Source organism: Ochlerotatus camptorhynchus, unplaced genomic scaffold, assembly GCF_037179485.1.
Source record: "Ochlerotatus camptorhynchus isolate MF236.1 unplaced genomic scaffold, CSIRO-AGI_Acam_v1.1 ptg000328l, whole genome shotgun sequence".
In the NCBI taxonomy this organism is placed as follows: Eukaryota; Metazoa; Arthropoda; class Insecta; order Diptera; family Culicidae; genus Ochlerotatus; species Ochlerotatus camptorhynchus.
Genome location: NW_027040816.1, coordinates 5,068,069 through 5,089,508, shown reverse-complemented (window position 1 = coordinate 5,089,508; position 21,440 = coordinate 5,068,069). Strand labels below are relative to the sequence as shown.

Here is a 21,440-nt window from a genome sequence, read left to right as displayed (position 1 = left end):
AACGCCTGGCTGCATCTACTCGAACAAGATACATGGCTGCACGTTTTCAAGCACGAACACTGATGGTTTGGGATGATGAATAGTAGGCGGTGGACGAAGTTTCGAAAATGATTCATGTAGCTTTTGTGCAAACTCCGTTTTATCGACGATCGTTGTCGGTGGTTCAAAAAACTCTCCCGGAAGTCGCAGTGGCTGACCATACACTAAATCCGCAGAGGAACATTTGAGGTCTTCACAGTAAGCACTCCTAAGGCCCAGGAGAACTAGAGGCAATTCTTCGCTCCAACGATTCGTGGTCTTACACATTGATGCAGCTTTCAATGTACGGTGAAATCGTTCCACCATTCCGTTCGCTTGAGGGTGGTATGCAGTTGTATGGATATGGTGAGATTCTAAAGGGTGTACCGTTTAAAATTGATCCAACTTCTGATCCGTTGGGTAACATTAATTGAAAATTTGCGTAGACATAGTTTAATGGCGCGCAAAAGTTTTCAAAATGGCAACGGAATAACAGTGCGTGCGCGAAAAAGCATCGTGCCATCGAAAAAAAAAGCTAGGAATCGCGAATTCCAAGATGTCTGGTATCATAAAACGATTCGAAGAACATCTAACTGTTGATCGGAAGCGAAGAGCCGGAAATTAAAGCCGTCAGGTCAACGAGAACGATCACAAACGCGTGGTTGGGGCCTTTAAACGGAAACCGAACGCCTCAGTTCGAGATGTGACTAAAAAGTTGCATGTGAGCAAGACTTTCGTGCAGAATACCAAAACTCGAGCTGGACTACGTATGTTTGAGGTTCAGAAGTCCCCAAACCGTGACGAGAAACAGAATACGGTCGCAAAAAGTCGTACCTGGAACACACTGCTGCGTAATGAATGACGAGACATATGTGAAGGCAGACTTCAACCAGATTCCAGGAAACCTGTAGGTGACTGCCAAGGATAAGTGTGATGTTCCCGAGAACCTCCGGACACAGAAGATGTCGAAGTTCTTAATTTGGCAAGCGATTTGTACTTGCGGAAAGCGGAGTACACCTTGTGACAATCGACTAGCTCAGGGCTACTGTTTCAGGGTCGGCTGCCACTTGCTAAGGGAGGACTCACAACTGATTCAATCGGTCAACAAATAAGACCAACAACATGGAGAACAATGACGTTCATCATAAGAATAAAGTGGCACACGAACACATAGAAATAGCTTATTCATTTTTGACGTAGGACTACGTCTTTAATTTCTATATGGGGGTACACTTTGTGAAAACCGAAAATGTAACATGTAACAAATTAAGAAAGATTTTGAACGTTAATAACTCAGCTGCCCCTGGACCAATTTCAATCATTTTATCACCAATCGATCAGAAATATGGCTACGCATCGATAAAAATGCTTCCGAATGATGATTTTCAACAAGAAACTATTGAAAAAGTGGTAAATGTCCAGCATTGTCCAAAAGCGTCGAATTAACTAACAAATCCACTAATTACGTACATGCATATGCTGCTTCCCCAGCACAGTCGTCAGAGAGTAGTAAGTAGACGAAACATGTCGATGTAGCATTACGACGAGGTGTGGTAGTTCAGTGGTTACTGTTTCAGCTTACTGATCAATCCTGGCCTGTCCCCTTCCGTGCAATTTTTCACTTTGCCTTATTCTATCCCCACTAGATTTAAAAAAAAAACAAATTCTGCTTTAACCGATCGCATCACTTACCACAGTTAATCCTAATCTAAAAATAACCTATGGATGATAGAAGAGCATAGCAGAAATAGTGCGAAATAGGAAACCATGGTCATCATAAAAAAGGAAATCGTAAAAGAGAATTGGCTTTCACCCTTCTGCTTCTAAGCCTCTTACAGTCATCGTCATAGCATCGCACCGATTTTAGTTCTAGGGCACATGCTGGTTGCAATTTTAGATCAGGATTCACTGTGATGCGATCAGTTGTAAAAGCAGCAGAAATTTCCTTCTCAACTCTCATGTGGAATCTTTTAGTGGCTCTGAAAAGGGCCGGTTTTGATAGATTTCGAAGGAGAAATTAAAAGCGTTCACCACAAATACGAAGACCCAGCTCCATGTCCTTTGGCATAATTGTGACACGCTTTGCGTCAATGACAAACAGACCGACCATATAGGTCGGTTTATTTCACTCGTCGAGGGTATACTTATACCTGCGTCGAGTAGCATATTTTTAATACAGGGAGGGAACAATACATACAGCAAAATACTGAAAAGGGAAGGAGTTTCGCTTCTTATGCTACGGGCACAAAACGAGACACCACCGTCGAAACGACTATCAGTTATTCTCTTTCGAAGTGCACAATTTCATCAGGGCACCGAAAACCAGTGGAAAGGCCGCTAAGAAGTCTGGAAAGGTGCAGAAAGTCATCGTCAAGGGAGAGAACAAGAAGAAGAGACAGCGCAGGAAGGAAAGCTATGCCATCTACATCTACAAGGTGTTGAAGCAGGTCCACCCGGACACCGGAGTCTCGTCGAAGGCCATGAGCATCATGAAAAGCTTCGTCAATGACATCTTCGGACGTATTGCTGCTGAGTCGTCCCGTCTGGCTCAATACAACAAACGCTCGACGATCACGTCCCGCGAAATCCAAACTACGGTCCGTCTGCTGCTGCCGGGTGAGTTGGCCAAGCACGCTGTCTCTGAAGGCAAGGTTGCAAAGACTCATTTCAGCTAAAACAATGTTTTTCTAAATTATGAAATAATTAGATGCCATGATCAAATTTTGAATTGGTAGGATACAAGAAGAGGTTGCAAAGAATGTGTTTGACATATTAAACCTGTTTATTTCACTTCATGAGAGTCACAATCAGCGATTTTTCACAAACTCACTCACTCACTCACTCACTCACTCAGCGATCAGCAAATCGCTGATTGTGACTCATAGAAAGCAAAATTTACAGGTTTTATGTTTCCAAGCCATACTTTGTAACCTCTTCTTGTAAGTTACAAGTAAAACATGCCATCATACCATCTTTTGGTTTTATTATTCCGAAAAACATTATTTTAGCTGAAATGAGTCTTTGCAACCTTGTCTGAAGGAACCAAGGCCGTCACCAAGTGCACCAACTCAAAGTAGATTCGTACCATCCAAACAATCAATCGGCCCTTTTCAGGGCCACAAATCGATTTCCAACGTGAAAGAGGTTTTGATGATATTGAACTTTTAAATGTTCGAAAGGAGCGTTAGCAAAGTTCGCAATAAGAAATCAGTTGGTTTGCCTTATGAAAATAATGTTGACAAAAAGAATAAGAGGTTGTATCCATTACACTACACGACCGTACGGTTTGACGTCTGTGATTTCTATATGGGGGTACACTTTGTGAAAACCAAAAATGGAACATAAAATAATTGTGACACGCTTGGCGTGGATGGCGAACAGACCGACCAGATAGGCCTCGCTGAATTCCTGTAGGGCCATTAACGGCCGAGCTCTGGAAGCGCAGATCGGTCTTGAAGTCCTGGGCGATTTCTGGTAACGACGGATCTCACGCAGAGCGACAGTTCCTGGCCGGTAGCGATGGGACTTCTTCACTCCTCCGGTGGCTATCTGTTTGAGAGGAGCCTTTCCTCCGGTGGACTTACGAGCGATCTGCTTGATGCGGCCATTATACGATGTGGATACATTGAACGCAATCTGTTGAATAAAAATTTTAATTACCCAGCACAATCATAGGCATTGGCTCCAAGCAATATTTCATCGGATTCCAGACAAATTTGTACGATAGTAAATAGAACAGAAAATGAAAATATAAAAATGAGGTAAGGAAAATAATTAAAATATGGTGGCTGAATAAAGATACACATTACCATTTATTATAGGGCTGTCCCTTATAGTTTTTTTGTATTTAAGAGTCTTTTACATATAATGGGGGGGGGGGCGTTGTGGTCGTTGCAGGAACTGTTGGGACCCATTGGGACCCATTGTCGATGTTTCATGCGTGAGAAAGGAGAGAGAAAATACTGTTCTACTTGCTAAACGTTGTTTTAGATCCATCCGATATAGGGCTCAAGCATTCGGAACACACGAACCACCATCATTCCGGGATCGTTGGAACCGTCTCCTAGGTTCCTGTCGGGATATTCAGTTGGACGCTGGAACTTTTCTATTGTTACAGTGGGGGGTGCATTTCCACGGCCTCTCATGGCAAGGTTATGTCCCACGTGCTCACAGTCGGAGTGGAAGCGCATCGACTGAAGTTCCAGCTCCTGCCTCCGTTACTTCGGCTACCACTTACCCAACGCGTTTTGCTCGACGATAAGAAAGGGGGATCGTCGGCGACCAGCACGAGCAATTCTGCTCTGGCAGGATTCCGCGTTCACTACACTAATAAAAATTCAATGATTTTTTGTATGTGTCCCACACATGAATTTTTGCAATGTGATAAACAAATGATATATATGTGTCGGACACATAGTTTTTATATGTACACATACAATTCATGTGTAACCACACGTACTCTGCATTTGACTCATAAATTTCATGTGTACTTCTGAGTGGATTCTGTTTATGTGTGGATACATGAAAATTATTTGGAATTTGACATGGAAATTCGCCAATAAAAATGTGTCGAATTTTATCAGTGTACGTAACCTGGATCGTCACCACAGTTACTAGGTGGCTCTCGATTTTTAGGGTCGATCACTTCCGTCGCAATTTTATGAACTTTTCTGACCTCGGGGCACTTCCGCGATTCTTGGCGGCGGTTAAAAATTATAACTTTGGTGTTCACGCACCGATAACTTGAACCTCTACTTCGTCCCGTAGTCAGACGGCTTCTCCTCTTTTATCAAGACACAATCTTTCGTTACCGTAAGCACCAATAATGGACAGGTGTATTTGGAAGAGTGTCTCCAAAAGCGGCTTCTCCCTCTCCTTCAGTCCGACGATCTTATGGCCGGATTTGGCATAATGCCACTACACGAAGGACGTGCTAGAGTGGTATAAGGCGAATGATTTCGATTTCGTGCCGAAAGATCTGAACCCCCCAAACAATGGGAACCCACACACTGAGGCAAATAGACCTAAGAATTTCATAAGGCTCGACTTATGAACAACATATATTAATTTCATAGCCGTGACTTATGAATGATGTTCGGGTAACATGAGGTAGCTCTTATACGCCTTTAACCATTTCATTTTCCCAAGCGTTGAAAGACGAGTGGTCAACACACGTTCTCTCTAACCTCAACGTTCAATTTCCGATTCCAGTCTGCTCCGATTTATTATTTTTTTTGTCAACATTATTGGCAAATCAATGAAATTCAAACCCATTTCTTATGGCTAAAATTCATAAGTGTTTCTTATGGAATTCTAACGTTCTTTTGCCTGTGAGCAGAACTGCGCCCAATAGAAAAATACTTGGCCATTATGAAGGAGCACCTTCTAAAACGACCTAAGGTTGTGAAGAATGTAGAAGAAATGAAGAAGGCATGGGTTAATCTGGGTTAATATGCAAAAAACTGACGATTCTAAGGTCGTGCAGAACCTTATGGCTGGGGTTAAGGCCAACGTTCGCACATTCGGATATAATGGTGAAATACATTAAATGAATGATGCCAAAACTAACTAATTGTTTCTTTTTATTCCCTGAAAATTTTGTGATAATCGGATAAAAACTCGAATTTTGAGAATGAATTTTGTGTGTGCGGATTTTAAACGGTATACCATTTAGGAAACTTTCGCCTATTGCTCTTTCGGTTTGACAAGAACCGTTTCCATTCTCGATAGAGACATTAATTTTAAATTATAAATGTACACTAAGCGCTAACGGCTAACTGAAAAGGATTTGAAATAAGTCAGAAATAAGTTGTTTGCAGTTCAATTTTAGGCTATGGGTAGTTGGATTTTTTTTTTAATATCCCTTCAGTTATAGCAACAGTTATAGCATAGAGGTAACTCTAAGACTAGAAGGTCCCGAAATAACGTGTTCAACTTTTTGGCTCAGCTCTGGTACTATCTTCGGTCCCAAGCTAATCGATGCACCCCTCGAAACATTGGAAAATCCACGAATCCCCCCAGTTTATCTGTCAAACTTTCATAGCGAATCAAAACAAACATTGTAGTACTAGGTAGAAATACTCAGAGGGAGAGATGGGCGGAGAAAACCAAGGAGAAAACAAAATACAATTCGGCAGCAGGGACTTGTATCTAAATTATCTTGCAACCCTTGCTAAAACTTAGCATTTCACATGACTTTTACTTTTGATTCGATTTACGTGTAAATTAATAATTGATTGTATCGCAATATTTTGCACATTTTTTGGTGCCATTAATTAACCAACTAAGATAAATTAATCAATAGAGCTAGAATATTGCTTTTGATTCCAAAAACTAGTTGAATTTGAGAAGCACACGAAACATAAAGGTGATTGAATTTCTGTTCGATCGCAATACTCTCAAATTCAATCTTGTAAGAATAAGAAATCCTCGGAAAAAAATCTAATGGGAATGTTCGATTGGCTCAGATTTTGTACATAAACAATGATTCTTTGACAGTGTGCAAAGAGTGCGTATCATTTTGTCATTTTTTTATGCATTTCAGTTTTTAGTAGAGTGAAAGAGATAGAACCAAAACATTCTAGTACATTTGGTGAAAATGCTAGTTCAATCTAGTAGTAGTGTTGCCATGTGGTACACTGAAAAATTGCAATAGCAGGTGCGTCACCAAAGTTTTCGAGCCGCTCCGTCTGTCACTTCGTTTGTGGTTTAACCGAAGTCGATTTGGATCTAACTCTTGGGGGAAGACATATCCTAATATAGTACAAAGTGGTATTATAATATCATTAATATCAGTACTAAAATATTGAATCTGAGCGGTACTATGATTTCGCACAAATTTAGTTTAGAGTGCATATGAAATGTCAAAATAAAGAAAACCTTTGCTGTGGTTTTTTTCACAACAAAACATAAAAATGGAGTGCTCCGTACAGGTGAGATTAGTAACAAGTGATTCAGATTTAAGTTTAAAGTAAGCTTCTGTATTGCTAGAATGTGTATGCATGCTTTTGGCGTAATATTCAAGCTGTTGTAGGACTTATCCCAACCAGCGTGCAGCGAGCCTTAGAGCTACAAGGCTATGCTGCCAGCTCGGGGCTCGGTGATATAACTGGCGAAGACATTACCGATATGCAGGAATCAATTCGAGAATGCGCTACTCTGTATGATAGTCTGCTGGACGCGGAACAGAAAAAAAGCTGTTTGGTATCTTCGTGAGGGATCCAGGAAAATTCTGTTTTTTAGTGGTGAGAGAAAGGCGATTTTGAAAGTGGCGGAGGCGGTGAAACGGTTTGGAATAGCCAGGTTGTTGTCGGCAGCCCCACCAAACGAATCAGCATCATTGCCGTCGACTGTAGTAGAGTCGGCAAGTGAAGAATTGGCGAACAGGCTTACAACGTATTACACGCAGCGGTATGTAATTTTTGATGACATCCCAAATATCATGCCTAAATATACGTTTGAATTGGTTATAGCGGAACAGACTCACCAGAGCTGCAAGAGTTTTTGGCCGGGCTAAGAAGAATGCCAACTCGAGTAACGCGAGAGAAAGGTGGCTCTTTAGTAGCGGCTTAGACGTGCGTTTTATGCTCTCCAGAGAAACGATTGAAAATTGTGAAAACGGGGGCAGGAACATGGCTGATAGGGAATTTCGTCAAACATTGCAGTCAGTACCACTTTGCGCTTTCACCTTGCCGGAGAAAACGAACGAGGTATTCCCGGGACAAACATTCAGATGTAGGAATAGAAGAAGATTGGTTGGACGAGAATGATGAGTACTGTGGTGAAGGTACATCCCGAAGTGATGCTCCGGTGCGTCGCATGCCAACTACTGACAACTTCAGAGCGCAGACCACCCGTAGAATTTCACTGACAGGCTCTAACAACGAATCATCAATCGATCTGATTGAATGTTCCCCTGAACGACAAGGCGGATGTAGATCACAGCCAGAGCCGGCTGCTGAGGTGTACAAAACAAGCACGACCAGTATCAATGCAGAATGCGCAAGTTCTTCAACAAAGCGGATATAGTCCAAAGCCAGAGGCGGTCGAAAAACGCAGTATCGATTCACAAAGCGCAAGTTCCATGAATCCACTTCCAAGTGAGATCGTTGGAGAGGATCATGACGTTGATAATATTCGACTTCAAGCAAGCGGATTTAGTCCACAGCCAGAGCCGGTCACTGAATTGTGCGAAACAAGCACGACCAGAGTCATTGCACATGGTGCAAGTTCCTTAAGTCCGCTTCCAGGTGAGATTGCAGGAGGTTATCATGGCAGTGATGATGCACGACTTCAGTTAGGTAGATGTAGTCCACAGCCAAAGTTGGTAGCTGGTATTTCTTAAACACGCTCGACCAGTGGCAATGCACATGGCGCAAGTTCCCCACGTATACTTCTAGCTAAGATCACCGGAGGTAATCACAACACTGACGATCCTCTATTTGGCACGGCAGAAGGAATATGCGATGAGTAGTTCTGATGTACCTACTAGGAGTTGGAAAAACTTGAGACACAAACATTTTTGATTTATTATTGTTGCATTTTTTTCTTATTTACTTTTCTACAATGAAAAATGATTTTTTTTAGACAGAATAATGGGGTAAAATCTTTCAATTTTGAGGATTATTAAAAAAAAAACATAAAGTTAAGGATTATCAGCTTTACGTCATAGATTTTCGGCCCTGTGGCCTACTTGTTGGAAAGCACTGTATAATATGTCGTTAGCCATCTTCTGCACAGACACCACCCTTCGTATGGGACTGCTGGTAGCACCGAGGGGGGCGACACATCTAAATCTCAATTCTAGATGCTAAAAAAAATCTCACACTAGCGAATAAATCTTCGAAAAATCTTCTTTCCTTTCTCGCATCTACTTGCATCGCGCATCATCTTTTTGCAGGAAATCTTCAAAATCGTGATAAATCTTCTTTCTATCTACTCAGCGTACGCTCAGCTAGCCACAGCAAAACACAATATTTTCTGCATCGTAGATAAAGTCGCCGGTTCTGAAAGAGAGAAAACTTGTAAACAAATGCCCACATCGTTTGAAGAGAAACAGGGTTCTCGCTCTATAAAGGATATACAACATACCTGAACGACGCAAGTTTCATCCGCTATGCATGCTGGAGCTTTTTAGTGATATTGCCACGCTGGGGTCGTTATCGTTGGAGCAAAAGCATCTTCCTCTTCCGAATCGAAAGCTGTCACCTCGTTACCGTCGTCATGGTCTGCTTCGATTTGTAGTTGTTCAATTTTCAGCACTCGATTGCTTAGCCTTGTTGAGTCCTGTATTCGAGGGTGTTAACCAGGTCCATCGGGATGCAGGATAGTCGCTGGATAAAACTTTATTCTTGTGTAGGGGATGATCTTTATTGGGGCCTTCCAGGTGAAATTTTACGTTTTCGTGATGGCTTTCATGGCAGGCGGCGACGGTGTGTTATAATGGGCAGTAGATTTCCAATCACTTCAGCTGAATCGGGAACCGCACCTGGGTAAAAAATTCTCCCAAATATGAAACTTGAAAAATGGAAAGAGCTGCTACCGTTTATCGGCTACTACTGGTCATCTGCAACTGGAATTGCTTGTTTATTAATTTATTTGATAAGGCTCAATCGAATTAACTTTACAGAGCCGAGGATTCTTGGTCACTATACAATACATTTTAAAACTATAGTCAAAAGGTACAACACAATAAACACTTTATCTTCCGCTATCCAAAAAGCCTCCTCCATCAGAACTGGAGCCGCTTCCAGTAGTTTCATTGTATGGCAAATTGTTGTACGCCAACAAGGGTCAGAGCGCGTCCATTGCAGCAATGGACGCAACACGTGGTCAGCACTCACACACTCATCACGAAACGGTTGCTTTCCAAAGTCGACGACGCATCGACCGAAAGAACTGCTGATGAAGAACAATGAGGAGGACCACACAATGGTTGCTGCCGAGAAAACAGACGATCGCGTAGCACACATCGAGAGTGGCCTACTTTTGTCGACAGCCGAGTGAACACTGAACTGGAATTGCTGATTTACATGAATACAGGGAACGGTGTTTCAATGCGGTGGATTCTGAAAGCGACCGAACAAAAAAACAGTCACCTTTTTCGAAGCTAGAACTAATGTTTACCTCGAATTCATGCGTCGTCATCTTGTAGTTGTAAATCAGTTTCAGCTGTGGCAAGGAAAACACCAACTTCTATTCCTCGGCTACGATCAGCACTATATGTGGTCCTTGTCCTAGCGTTTATTGGAACTCAAGTGCTACTCCATGATGAATGCCAAAAACCTGACTGATCACAAATAATAATTCCTTTCGCGAGGTGGCGATTGTTTTCGTTTTGGCGCTGAAGACAGGTGCGTTAAAAATATCAGAAAAGATCTGTTATTTTATACACTGTTAAAAATCAAATACTTATTTGTCATTTGGTGGAGATTGCTACTATAATGTAGTATTATAGTATTATAATATCATGATATCTACCAATTTTTGTAATATTACTACAAAAATTAATGTCAGAACTATATGTCTTCCCCATAGATCTAACTAGTTTTCTTTCCGACAAGTAGGCTTACTCAGATCGAGCTTTTCCGCCGTCATTGCGCTTAGGCCTTAAGACTCTAAACACACGTCAAAGCCTCAGAATCATAGATACTTTGAAAACATGTTTTGCTCCGTATCAAGTTCAAGATTTTTAAAACGGAGATCGAAGTAGGTCGCGCTGAAGAAGTGACGTGTTTGAATTTTGCTCCCGTGTTCAACAAATTGTGAAGTTTCTTGCGAATGTTTGAATCTGAGAGTGGAACAGTTAGAGCTTATCGGAACGGAGATCGTGAGCCAACATCTGGAGGTTCATCGACAATGCTGCAATGACGGTGCATTTATTCCGATGCACTTCTTCCCGAGGCCAGAGCAAGGGGAAACTGATTTTGTTTTTATCAGGATCAAGGAGATGGAGCTCCATTTGCGAGAACAATTGATCTTAAGAATCACGAAGAGGCGCCCGCCAGATCATTCGGGTGAGATCCTTCCTTTTTATTGCATGCAAACATTATAATTCTATTAGTATTCATAAAAACTTTACCAAATTATGTCCCAGGGTTTAAATTGAGGAGCTCGGCTAGCTTGCTGGCTGCCGCTTTTGCTTACTGAGTAGAAGATCGTGGGTTTACTCCCAAGATCCTCCAAAATAAAACAATTCCTAAGGTCGCATCGCCTGCTTAAGCGAATCTTGACCCAACTCCGTAGCATATATGAGGGCGTTGGTGAGTCGCTGGCCTCTCGTTAAGTAGATGGTACATCAACAATATCCTTGCTTTCCCCGTAACGGAGAAGATGGGGCTGGCCGGAAATGGCTATTGTCATACTTTTACTGTTCTGAATGGAAAGCTATTCACTCCCAAATAGTTTTCCTTAAGAAATTATAATGACTTTAAAGTAGATACATGACAGTTGCCAGTATGCAATCTACGAATTATTCCGTTGCAAACGCAACGCAACGAATTTTGACGTAGGATTACGTGTTTTGGCAACATATTGGGGTGCAATTTCAAAAAACCATAATTGTCCGCCTTACGAAAAGTGGTCAGGTTTTGACCACATATCCAGAACAACATGTGAAAAGGGCATACAAGCTTTTTGTAAACAAACCTTCTTATGCCCTTTTCTCGCCACCCATATGACACCAACGCAAACCTTTAACATCACCGGGTAGGGGTTTGTAGGTTTGTTTACAAAAAGCTTGTATGCCCTTTTCACATGTTGTTCTGGATATAACTCTGTCAATAGTGGATGGATTTTAAACAAGCCAATCAATTATAAATTTGGCTACGAATTTGCTAAATTGAACACTTTATTAATTTTCAATAAGTCACTACTGATAATTACACAAATGTCCAACTGTTGCAATAGTGATCACAAAATTATCACCGATTGCCTGCACGCAGCGCATTCCCTAAAACAGATTTCAAAATCGAATTCAATCCGGTCTCACTGAATGGTTCTTATTCAAGCACCGTGTTTGGTTGTGTCCGGTCGGTCGTCAACAGCAGCAGTGCTTCGGCGCGTAGCGTTGAACACTGTACACAACGAAAGGCTGCCCGCAAGCAGCGAGCTGCAGCCCACATGAGCGTCCATTCACCGAAGAAGGAGGAAGAAGACTCACCGCTACTGACCGGAATCCATCTTCGTGAGTCGCTGTGGGCCATCTATGCCAACCCTAATAAAAATGGTATGGTTAATTTGCTTAACGACTGTTCTGGGTATCATCCAAACCATTTGTGGAATAGTTCAATGTTTTGGGTTATCGTTCGTTTATGGATATTTTTTATTAGGGAAGCGCGTCATCCTCGTTCCAAACAATTTACAGCTCGCCAGCCTCATCCGTATTGAACACCTTAATAACTCAGCATTACTCAACCATCACGGCAAAACGGCCCTATTCAGGACCACCATACATTTGATAGAGTATTTTTTTAAATTTGTCAAGGTCATCAATCGGATGTCAGCTCCCATATGTTTAAATCTAACATACCATATATTTTAAGGCAACATTGACAGTGCAATTTCAGAATCCAAAGTCGGTCGCGGCATGAAAGTGGTCTGATTTTGATCCAGAGATGATGGATTTTAATCCTGAATACGCAAATGGATAGGACATTTTTCTACGAATCTGTAAAAATTAAGGATTTATCATTTTTCAAAATTTCAAACAAGATCGACGGAAAACAAATCAAGGAAAACAAAATAATAAAATCATTTCCGTATTCGTCCCATTCAGAAGGCAATTCTGATATTTGTGAGTTTGACTGAACCACAAGCACCAAATTGTCGGGGTACACTGACAATATACTGGAGTTGTCCCCGGGTTGAAATTCACCAAATGAAACAGCCTAAGTACCATACTGCCCGGTGGACGCATAATTGTCCCATGTACAATGGAGTTACATATATGCATGGGAAATCAGTCAAGCTGATGATGAATAAGCATCATAAATTTTACACTGGAAATTACACAATTTCAATTATCTCTGATCCAATTGCTACATGTTGAATTAACCATTTCTACCTGTTCATTACTTTGCAGATATTAAAATCTAACGGATGATGCAACTACGTCTCGGAAATTGTCAAATTACGCGGCACGTGAACAAGAATGCGCAAGTGCAAAAAGGAAAGAAAAAACACGAAGTATATAGGTTCTTTTTTGTTGTATTTTTATTATTATTTTTAATCATATTTGGGAATTGTGTATCATAGCAGGAACAAAATTGAAGAATAAAAAAAAAGCAAGACAAAAAATCCAGTCGAAAATTATTAAAAAAAACACACAAAAAAATAAAACAGAAACTAAAGATACTGTTGTTATAGTAGTCATAAATAGTGAGTTTAATCATTAATTTAATAAATGATCAATGAAGACGTGAATCAAGAGTGGACGAAAAGCTAATTATTAAGGTGTATTTATACTGGAACACACACACACACACTACTAATTGTGGGAGCTGATGAATGGATACCGTAGATTTCCTGTCGGAACAGATTGAGAAACAGAAGAACTCATAGAAATACTAGTAGATATAAAATAGGCAAATTGTACACTATCAAAATTGTTGTTTTAATTACTACCTAACACAGAAGATGCAAAATTTATAAATTCTCCGATTTTAGATGATTACCCAAATTTGAACATCCAACACAAAACAGAAGCGATAATTTCTCCAATTGAATTTCATCGCATATAAATAGGCAAATGAGTCACAGGAATAATAAAAAAATGAAAGAAACCAAGCAGAAACCGATAAAGAACTGATAATGCAAGTAAATGAGTAAAATCAAAACTTTTGTTTGGTTTTCCTTCAGCTTTCTAACCTTCCGAAAAAAAAGGCCGTCATCATTGCGTCAGTAAAAGTTGACACCCGTTCCGACTTACTTCACCACAGCACAGTACCAATCGGGGAGAAAGGATTCCTCGTTCCGTCCCTCATAGACACTGTAGAATATATTTCCAAACTTGTTCGCATCGTGCTCGAATCGGTAGACCGTGTCCCTGCAGTCCGCTCCGCGCATAACTTCGGTGACTTGGGCCAGGAACTGCGAACCGAAGTTCACGCAAACCGACGCCGACCAAAACTGCCGGGAGTCCCGATCGAGCTCCTTCAGGTTCATCTCCCGGATTTCGTCCACAATCCCCCGGTCGTCGCGCAGTCCGACGAAAATCTTCCCAATATTCACCAGGAAGCTTTGGCACCACCAGTTCCGTGTTTTGAACCGATGGAAATTGTCCACCTGGCGTTGATTGGTTTCGCGTCGCTTTACCTTCACCTCGACAAATTCCAGGCGATTGAGCAGGTCCGGTGGTAGGTTGGATTTATCGATCGGGTCCCTGCTGACGATGCCGTCCATTTCCGCTCCATACAGGAGCCTTTTTCCCTCGAGGGTAGTGCTGAAAAGTGCGCAGAATTCTTCCGCTTCCTGGACGGGGGCGGAGGTGTCTGGGCGGTGGTGGAGATCATCTGAAACGAAATAAAAATGTTGGTGCATGCAATTCCAGCAGAGTCAGAGACTAACCAGTCAAAACGTGCTGCTCGAACTTGAACCCGTAGTAGCAGAACCGCTTCTGCTGCTCGGTCTGGTTCGCTTCCTCCTGCAGCTTCTCGGTCGTATCTTTGGCACAGAGATAAATCGTGCCCCTGTACCGGGTAGCCAAAACGATCCAATTGGTCTTCCGTTCGTACGGGGTACACATCACCATCCGCAGCAGCCCCCGGAAGCAGACAAAATCGCAGCTCAAGACCTTCGACCCGCGTCCTTCCACATCGATGCATTCTGATGGGCTTCGCTCACGCAGCTGGCCTAAATTCCCAACGATAAACCGCAGCAAATGGTCAATCCGTTCCTCCTTGGCACTGTCCGGCTTGGGCACCCGGATCTCGAATCCCTCGTTCAGATCCAGTTGCAGCTGCTTGTCGGTCTCGCTGCTGCTGGGGAGATTAAGGTACTTCAAATTCTCACCGGAAGCGATGAACTCCCTACTGGGGCCGACGCTGAAGCATCCCACGATCTTCGGCTGCGAAATCGACGGAAACACTTTGGTACTGTTGAGCGTGGTAATCGGATTGAGATTCGTTTGATACATCCTGCTTTATCGGGAAAAATCCGCGCCTGAAACGATCGGCTCTGAGGTGAAAAGTGGGTGTTGTTTTCTGAGAGTTGTTTGTGTTTACACGCCCGGCGCATCCAGATCAGGATCGTCGGTTTACAAACAACAGTCACTCAATTTATGTCGGTGCGATGTTTTATGCTTTCGACGTTTCGTGCCGAAACGTCAAAGGGGACACTTTCACGTGCTGAAGGTTATGTCAAAATAGTGTTATGTGATTGCGAGATTGCCGTCGCTTTGAACGATTCTTGTATAGGAAATATTGAATTTCTAGCATTTGCTTTGCTTTTTTTAAATCATGTTGCGAAGAAGTTTAGTGTCCTTATGCCGCCAGGGTAGTTCCGGTAAGTTGAAAACTGTAGATTACCGACAGATTCCGTTTAATACTTAAGATTTAACACCCGCAGCAAATACCGGCAATGGTGCGCGCAGTTTGTACTCCGCTTCGGTGCTCGGTTTGGATGGGTACGAAAATTACCGAGAGAAAACCCGTACCCAGCACATGCACAATGTGGACAACTTCAAGCGGAAGATGCGAGACTTTGTAGCCGGTTCGGCTTCGAATATGATTTTCACCGAGGACCTGAAGAACATCATCCATCTGGCCGACGATAGTGCCGGGGATAAGAAGCTGCTGGTGGACATGATCGACAAGTAAGCTTAATGCGGTTTAATGATGAACAATCCTTATTTTGCCTTTCGACGTTTCATATGGTTACAAGTAAAGAGGCGACATTTCATCCATTTGACCCGAATTTAGTCTAAAAATCTTTTCAAATTTCTAACCACCAATATTGTAATTGACCACTTTGTCAAGCAGTTTTGGCGTGACTTTCTACCAGCGATTTCACAAAACTGGACCAACTAATTTCTATTTTTTTATGAAACGCACAAATGTTGGCTACTTTTCTCGAGGCTAGAAGAAAAAATCTCAAAATAATGTTTTATTTCAAAGTTCGAGTGGTAGTAAACGTTATTTTAACTGCTCGAACGAAGTGGTTCATTCGGTGTTTTGTACTGCTTCTGGCAGCACTCACCACCAAAGCGTGAGTCACGTTCGATGTTAAGCCGTTCGCAATGCTGTTGTATTTTATATGGACTATTTAAATTTGAAATTAGAACAGAAACGGACCCCTTGCAATGCGGAGTTGCAGTTTCATTATTAACCACTTCATTCGAGCAGTTAAAATGACGTTTACTACCACTCGAACTTTGAAATAAAACATTATTTTGAGATTTTTTTCTTCTAGAACCACGAGAAAAGTAGCCATCATTTGTGCGTTTCATAAAAAATATAAATAAGTTGGTCTAGTTTTGTGGAATAGCTGGTAGAAAGTTGCGCCAAAACTGCTTGACAATAAAGTGGTCAATTTGCAACTGCTCGACTAATCTGTTTTATTTCTGAGCAGATTTAAAACACGAATGGAACTCTGTTTCAAATTTATTTGAATGTATTTAAAGATGTTTATCTTAAATGTTCAGAGAACTTCATAGTAGTTGAGAGAATTTTACAGAATTTTTGGGAACTTCTGAGAAGGTTGGGATATTTTATAGAAGCTCAGAGGACTTCATAAAAATATGAAGAGCTTCACACAAAAATCGGAGCACTTCATGGAGAACAGTAAACTTTATGGAACTTGTATGTTAAACAAGTTTCACAGTGAGAATCATTGAAGTTAAGGTAATTTCATAGAAGGGAGAGGTATTTCATAAAAGACCGTGGAAAATCATAGAAGTTCTGGGAATTTCATAGTATATTATAGAACTTCATGGAAATTCATGGTTCTTCACAGAATTGCATGAAAGTGCTTGCGTCTTTTACATCAAACAAATATTATCTCATATTATACCAGGCTGCTCAGAAAATATTCCAACGAAATGTGATGAGACGTCGCTAGAACTATTCCATAGCCGCAGACAGTATATGAGCAAAGTCAAGCGCAAACTTTTTTGCCTGTAGATTTGAAGACATACTTCAAATCTCCGCGTGCATCGTACGGGTTAGGCAAAGAAGTGTGCGTTTGACTTGCACTGTCGCATTATTGGCCCTTCGCTCATTTTCAACTTCTATTCAATTTTCATACTGCCGTACTCTAACGGAACTATCTACCTACCCTCTTCTAAGACCATTCTCTAGCTAATAAATTATCATACTAACAAAGCTTCATGTTAGATAACATTTCCAACCAACTTTGATCTTCAGGTGTTCTACGTTCTCCATCAAGTTCTCTAGACAATTTTCAAGGCTTCAGATTGATCAGGTATCTAAAGATCTTCAACTATCCAACAATTCAAATCACGTTTATAAGATGTTCTCCCATGATACCAGGTTGCTCAGAAATTATTCCGAAGACCATCAGGTGATCAGATATCCCCATGATAACCTCAGGTTACGTCAGGAGGATCATTTTGAAAAAATCCAACTATCCAACAATCCAAATCACATGTCTAAGATATTTTCTCCTCGATTTTCTCATATGATAACAGGCAGCTCAGAAATTATTTAAAGTCCTTTGGATACTTTTTCAAGACTTCAGTTTGTTCAGGTACTATTCTTTCAAACTCTCATGATGCCAGGTGACTCAGAATATCTTCCAAAAACCTTCAGGTGATCAGAGAACTCCAAAAATTTCTCATGGTTTTTTTTCAAGTCTTCAAGTTGATCAAGTATTATTCTGAAGATCTTCCACTGTTCAACATCTTAAATCACATCTCTCAGATATTCACCCACGATACCAGGTTGCTCAGAAATTGTTTTATAGACCATCAGGAGACCAGCGATCTCCATAAATAATCAGCAATCCAAATCACATTCCTGAGGTATTTTCTCATTCTCATTCTCTCCAAGCAACTCAGAAATTATGTCATAACCCTTCAGGTAATCCGAGATCTCCATAAAGTACTCAGGATATTTTTCCAAGTCTTTAGGCTGTTCATGTTCTATTCTGAAGACATCTGGTTGATTTTTACTATTGTGGTGTTCTGGTTGGTTGGTACTATTCTGAAAATCTCAAAATGTCCAATACTTGATCGACCTAACACGACTTTACTGAAATCTTCAATTAACTGAAGATTTTTTGAATAGTTTCTGATTAACCTACCTTCTTAGGGAAATGCCTGAGGATTGTCATTTGAACTTTTGAACAGATGGAGATCTTCAGAGTTCTACACGATTAACCTGAAGTTTTCATAACATATCCAACAGACTTTACTGATTTCTTCAATCGACTAGAGATCTTTTGAGTAGTCCCTGATGAACCTGCTGACTAGGGAGAATATCTATGAGAGGTCTTTTTATTTTTTAACAGCTGGAAATCTTCAGAATAGTATACAACCCAAGGGGTTGGTCACTCAGCACAGTGTGCCGAAAACACAGTAGGGCACACCATGGCACATTCATTGGCACTTTTTGGCACCCATGGTTAGAAATTGTCATGATCTTAGAAGTTACTTAGGTACTCTGTAGTTTTTCGATCTGAACGCTTTGAAATCGGCTAGGCTAGTTCTAATTGGATTGTCGTTTATTGTGGCTGCAGGATTCTGGACCCAGACTTGGTAGTGGTAAAAGGCAACAATGGTGAAAACAATCGCCAGCAGGAATCGATTTTTGCAGACCATCCACCTGATCCGCGGTGACAAAACTGAAGAAGCCAGCCTTTAGTAGCGGAACGCTTTCGTCGCATTCTTCACCGTCTTCAACAGGGTCTTCAAATCCGCCGATTAAGCGCTTCATTCCGTTTGTGCACATCCAGTTGGTACCTTGGTCACCTCAAACCATGCATTTGTGTTGTTTCGATTCTCTACAGATAGCCATCGTTGATCCCCGCAGCTGATTTGGATCCCCGGATGAGTTCAAGCGATTTCAACATTAGCAGCAGCTTGTCACAGCGGCTGTAGATTTCAGATGCGTTTCGATGTTGTCTTTGCTAAGCAGCTGCAGCGGTCGGAGGAACTCGATCGTCTTCCCGGTGGGATCCTCCAGTCGAGCCAGTCCGGTATCAGTTTGTCCAGCTGGGGTGCAGTATCTGGATCGTCAACTTGGTTCGGATTCCACTGGTTCATCTTCTTCTTCATTCCTTTATTTAACGTCAGTCTCTGTTCCCCAATCTACTGCCAATCACCGACGGACATCGATTGCCATCAATTGACGGAAATCGAATGTGCAGGAAGGCAGCTTCCACATCTGCGTAGGATATCGCACCCATTCAACAAACATGGGCCTTGACCATCGGCTGTACTTTTCTTCCGAAAGGAGACGTGACCAGAGATTTTTTATGCCTCAGAAAAATCCCACCGACCTTGACTGGGATTGAACCCAGACCCATTGGGGTGAGAATGCAGTCACGCTTACCACTACACCACCGGCACCGGCTACTTCTTGTATTCCACTGCTTCATCGTATTGACGTTGACGGCGACTCTGTAGATCTTTACTCCTATGAGAAAATTCATAAGCAAACGTCAGATGCGAAGAGTTATTACCTATCAATTGGTGAATTTGGATTTTAATTTCATCCATATATGACAAAGTTATAAGCGTTCAAAACCTAGCACCTTTTCGTGACGGTAGCAATTTTAAATTTACCCCCTGTACCATCCCGAGAAAATAATTTAAAATCATGCAGGGTTCACACCATTTACTTTGACATTGAACTTATCCGCATACCAAAACATCTCTGCCCGATCCAGATACAACGGCCAAGCCCAGGAACTCCGCTTCGGCAACTACATCTTCGGCCCGGTAGTGATGCGTGCGCTGTACCACCTGAAAGATCCAGCTCTGGCGTTCCAGCTGTTCAAGGAAGAAAAATACAACGGCTTTTTCGATCAACTCTCGTCGTATCAAATCCTCGGCGATCTGCTCTACGAGAACGGCCTGTACGGCCAGGTGCGGGAGATGTTCGATCTGATCAAAACGCGTCAGGTTCAAGGTGGCCGTTATCCGAAACACTCGGTCACGCTTACGTTCGCCGCTTGCTACCGGGAGAACACCGAAGAATCGTTCCGCTACGCGATGGACCTGTGGAAGGAACTGAACGCAGTCGGACACATCCCGATGAGGAAGGCAACGGCTTTCGCGGCGGCACTGGCTCTGAAGCACAATCAGCCAGGAATTACGCTGGAAATTGTTGGCACCGTCACCAAAGGGAACTACGTTACCATCCGGCAATTGAGGGTAAATGTCGGTGTCGCAATTTACGATAATTTTTAACATTATTATTTTCCTACAGATTCTGGCACTCACCGCCATGCAACGTTTGGACGATTTGATTCCGGTGTTCCGGTCGGTGTTGGAAGTTGGAGGTCCTCTGGAGAAGCGCCATACATTCTGTCGCGAGGTGGTTCAAAAAGTGAAAGATGCCCTAGCATCGAGCAAGTCCGAAGTGCCGCAGGATCTGCAGCGAATGATAGAATACCTGGAAGCCAATGGTCACGTTTCGGAGAATTCGTTGGACGAGCTGTTGTGTCAGGAGATTGTGTCTACCGCCCAGCGAAGGGACCCTCCTAGCAATTTGGCAGAAAGCTACCGTACCCGGGGAGGTTCGCAGCAGTTTAACAAGTTTAATCCGACGAGGCAACAGAAGTCAAGATTCGCTCGACCCGGATTGACGGAGATGAACTGAGAGTGGTAGCGGCGGAGATGAGTTAATGATTGTAGGTGTTAAAAAATATTATAAAATAAAAGTAAACAATTGAATTAACTTGACTACCAAGTGCAAAGATTGGCATATTCATTCCTGAAAATTCATAAGCACTCAATTAACGCATCTGCGTGAGCCTTGAGGGTAGCCTTTCCGCCTTAAATGTGGCTCAAGCAAATACTCCAAGATCTTCCAAATTTCTGCCAGAGTTCTAAAAAATGAACTCTCAGATTCATGATTTAGTTTATGTTCACGATCTAAAAATAAAACCATTTCGATGTTCAACATTTTGAATATATCAGTTAATTTTGAATCTTGTGAACATGTAATTGGAATTTCTTAAACTCTTCTAAGAATTCCTTTGCTCCTTCAGAACTCCCTTTGCAGCTTCTTCCTTCCCATTACCTTACTGACTATCATAACCATTACCATTAAAATTCTCAAACCATAAGTAAAAAGGATCTTATATAGTTTTCTTTCCGAAAATGTATGAAGATAACAAGAATTTTGAATGGTAATGGTTCTTAACAACCCATTATTTGTAAGGTTTACTTCCAAAAAACCATAATACATATAAGGTTAAAACTTTATCACACAAAGGTTCATGTAAAGTTCCATAACCAT

The 21,440-nt window shown here is 41.8% G+C and overlaps 4 protein-coding genes across 4 annotated transcripts in view; 3 read left to right on the top strand and 1 right to left on the bottom strand.

Annotated features, from left to right (window-relative positions):
* The window catches only part of LOC135708127 (E3 ubiquitin-protein ligase MARCHF6), a 30,840-nt gene extending 17,019 nt beyond the window's left edge, over positions 1 to 13,821 (top strand). The window contains exon 5 of the mRNA XM_065230074.1: positions 13,100 to 13,821. The gene's annotated coding sequence lies outside the window, so the exon portion shown is untranslated. The remainder of the gene's footprint in view (positions 1 to 13,099) is intronic.
* LOC135708245 (histone H2B-like) lies at positions 873 to 2,693 on the top strand. The gene is made up of 2 exons (XM_065230240.1): positions 873 to 925; positions 2,330 to 2,693. Exons 1-2 carry the CDS (start codon positions 873 to 875, stop codon positions 2,691 to 2,693), a joined length of 417 nt encoding a protein of 138 aa, XP_065086312.1.
* A 113-nt stretch (positions 13,822 to 13,934) lies between the features above and the next one.
* Positions 13,935 to 15,281, bottom strand: LOC135708213 (decapping nuclease DXO homolog). The gene is made up of 2 exons (XM_065230218.1): positions 14,584 to 15,281; positions 13,935 to 14,528 (listed from the first exon to the last, which is right to left on the bottom strand). The coding sequence occupies exons 1-2, from the start codon at positions 15,149 to 15,151 to the stop codon at positions 13,942 to 13,944; spliced, it is 1,155 nt and encodes a 384-aa protein (XP_065086290.1). The 5' UTR covers positions 15,152 to 15,281; the 3' UTR covers positions 13,935 to 13,941.
* A 136-nt stretch (positions 15,282 to 15,417) lies between these two features.
* Positions 15,418 to 20,866, top strand: LOC135708212 (pentatricopeptide repeat-containing protein 2, mitochondrial-like). The gene is made up of 4 exons (XM_065230217.1): positions 15,418 to 15,519; positions 15,583 to 15,829; positions 19,864 to 20,350; positions 20,406 to 20,866. The coding sequence occupies exons 1-4, from the start codon at positions 15,474 to 15,476 to the stop codon at positions 20,796 to 20,798; spliced, it is 1,173 nt and encodes a 390-aa protein (XP_065086289.1). The 5' UTR covers positions 15,418 to 15,473; the 3' UTR covers positions 20,799 to 20,866.
* The last annotated feature ends 574 nt before the right edge of the window (positions 20,867 to 21,440 follow it).

What these genes read in the sequence shown, in the direction of transcription:
- LOC135708245 (XM_065230240.1), top strand. Translation starts at nt 873, where the DNA reads ATGAATGACGAGACATATGTGAAGGCAGACTTCAACCAGATTCCAGGA. An exon ending in AACCAGATTCCAGGAAACCT is followed by an intron (nt 926 to 2,329) that starts GTAGGTGACTGC and finishes CAATTTCATCAG; the next exon opens with GGCACCGAAAACCAGTGGAA.
- LOC135708213 (XM_065230218.1), bottom strand. Translation starts at nt 15,151, where the DNA reads ATGTATCAAACGAATCTCAATCCGATTACCACGCTCAACAGTACCAAA. An exon ending in CGAGCAGCACGTTTTGACTG is followed by an intron (nt 14,529 to 14,583) that starts GTTAGTCTCTGA and finishes ATTTCGTTTCAG; the next exon opens with ATGATCTCCACCACCGCCCA.
- LOC135708212 (XM_065230217.1), top strand. Translation starts at nt 15,474, where the DNA reads ATGTTGCGAAGAAGTTTAGTGTCCTTATGCCGCCAGGGTAGTTCCG. An exon ending in CTGGTGGACATGATCGACAA is followed by an intron (nt 15,830 to 19,863) that starts GTAAGCTTAATG and finishes TGCCCGATCCAG; the next exon opens with ATACAACGGCCAAGCCCAGG. An exon ending in TTACCATCCGGCAATTGAGG is followed by an intron (nt 20,351 to 20,405) that starts GTAAATGTCGGT and finishes ATTTTCCTACAG; the next exon opens with ATTCTGGCACTCACCGCCAT.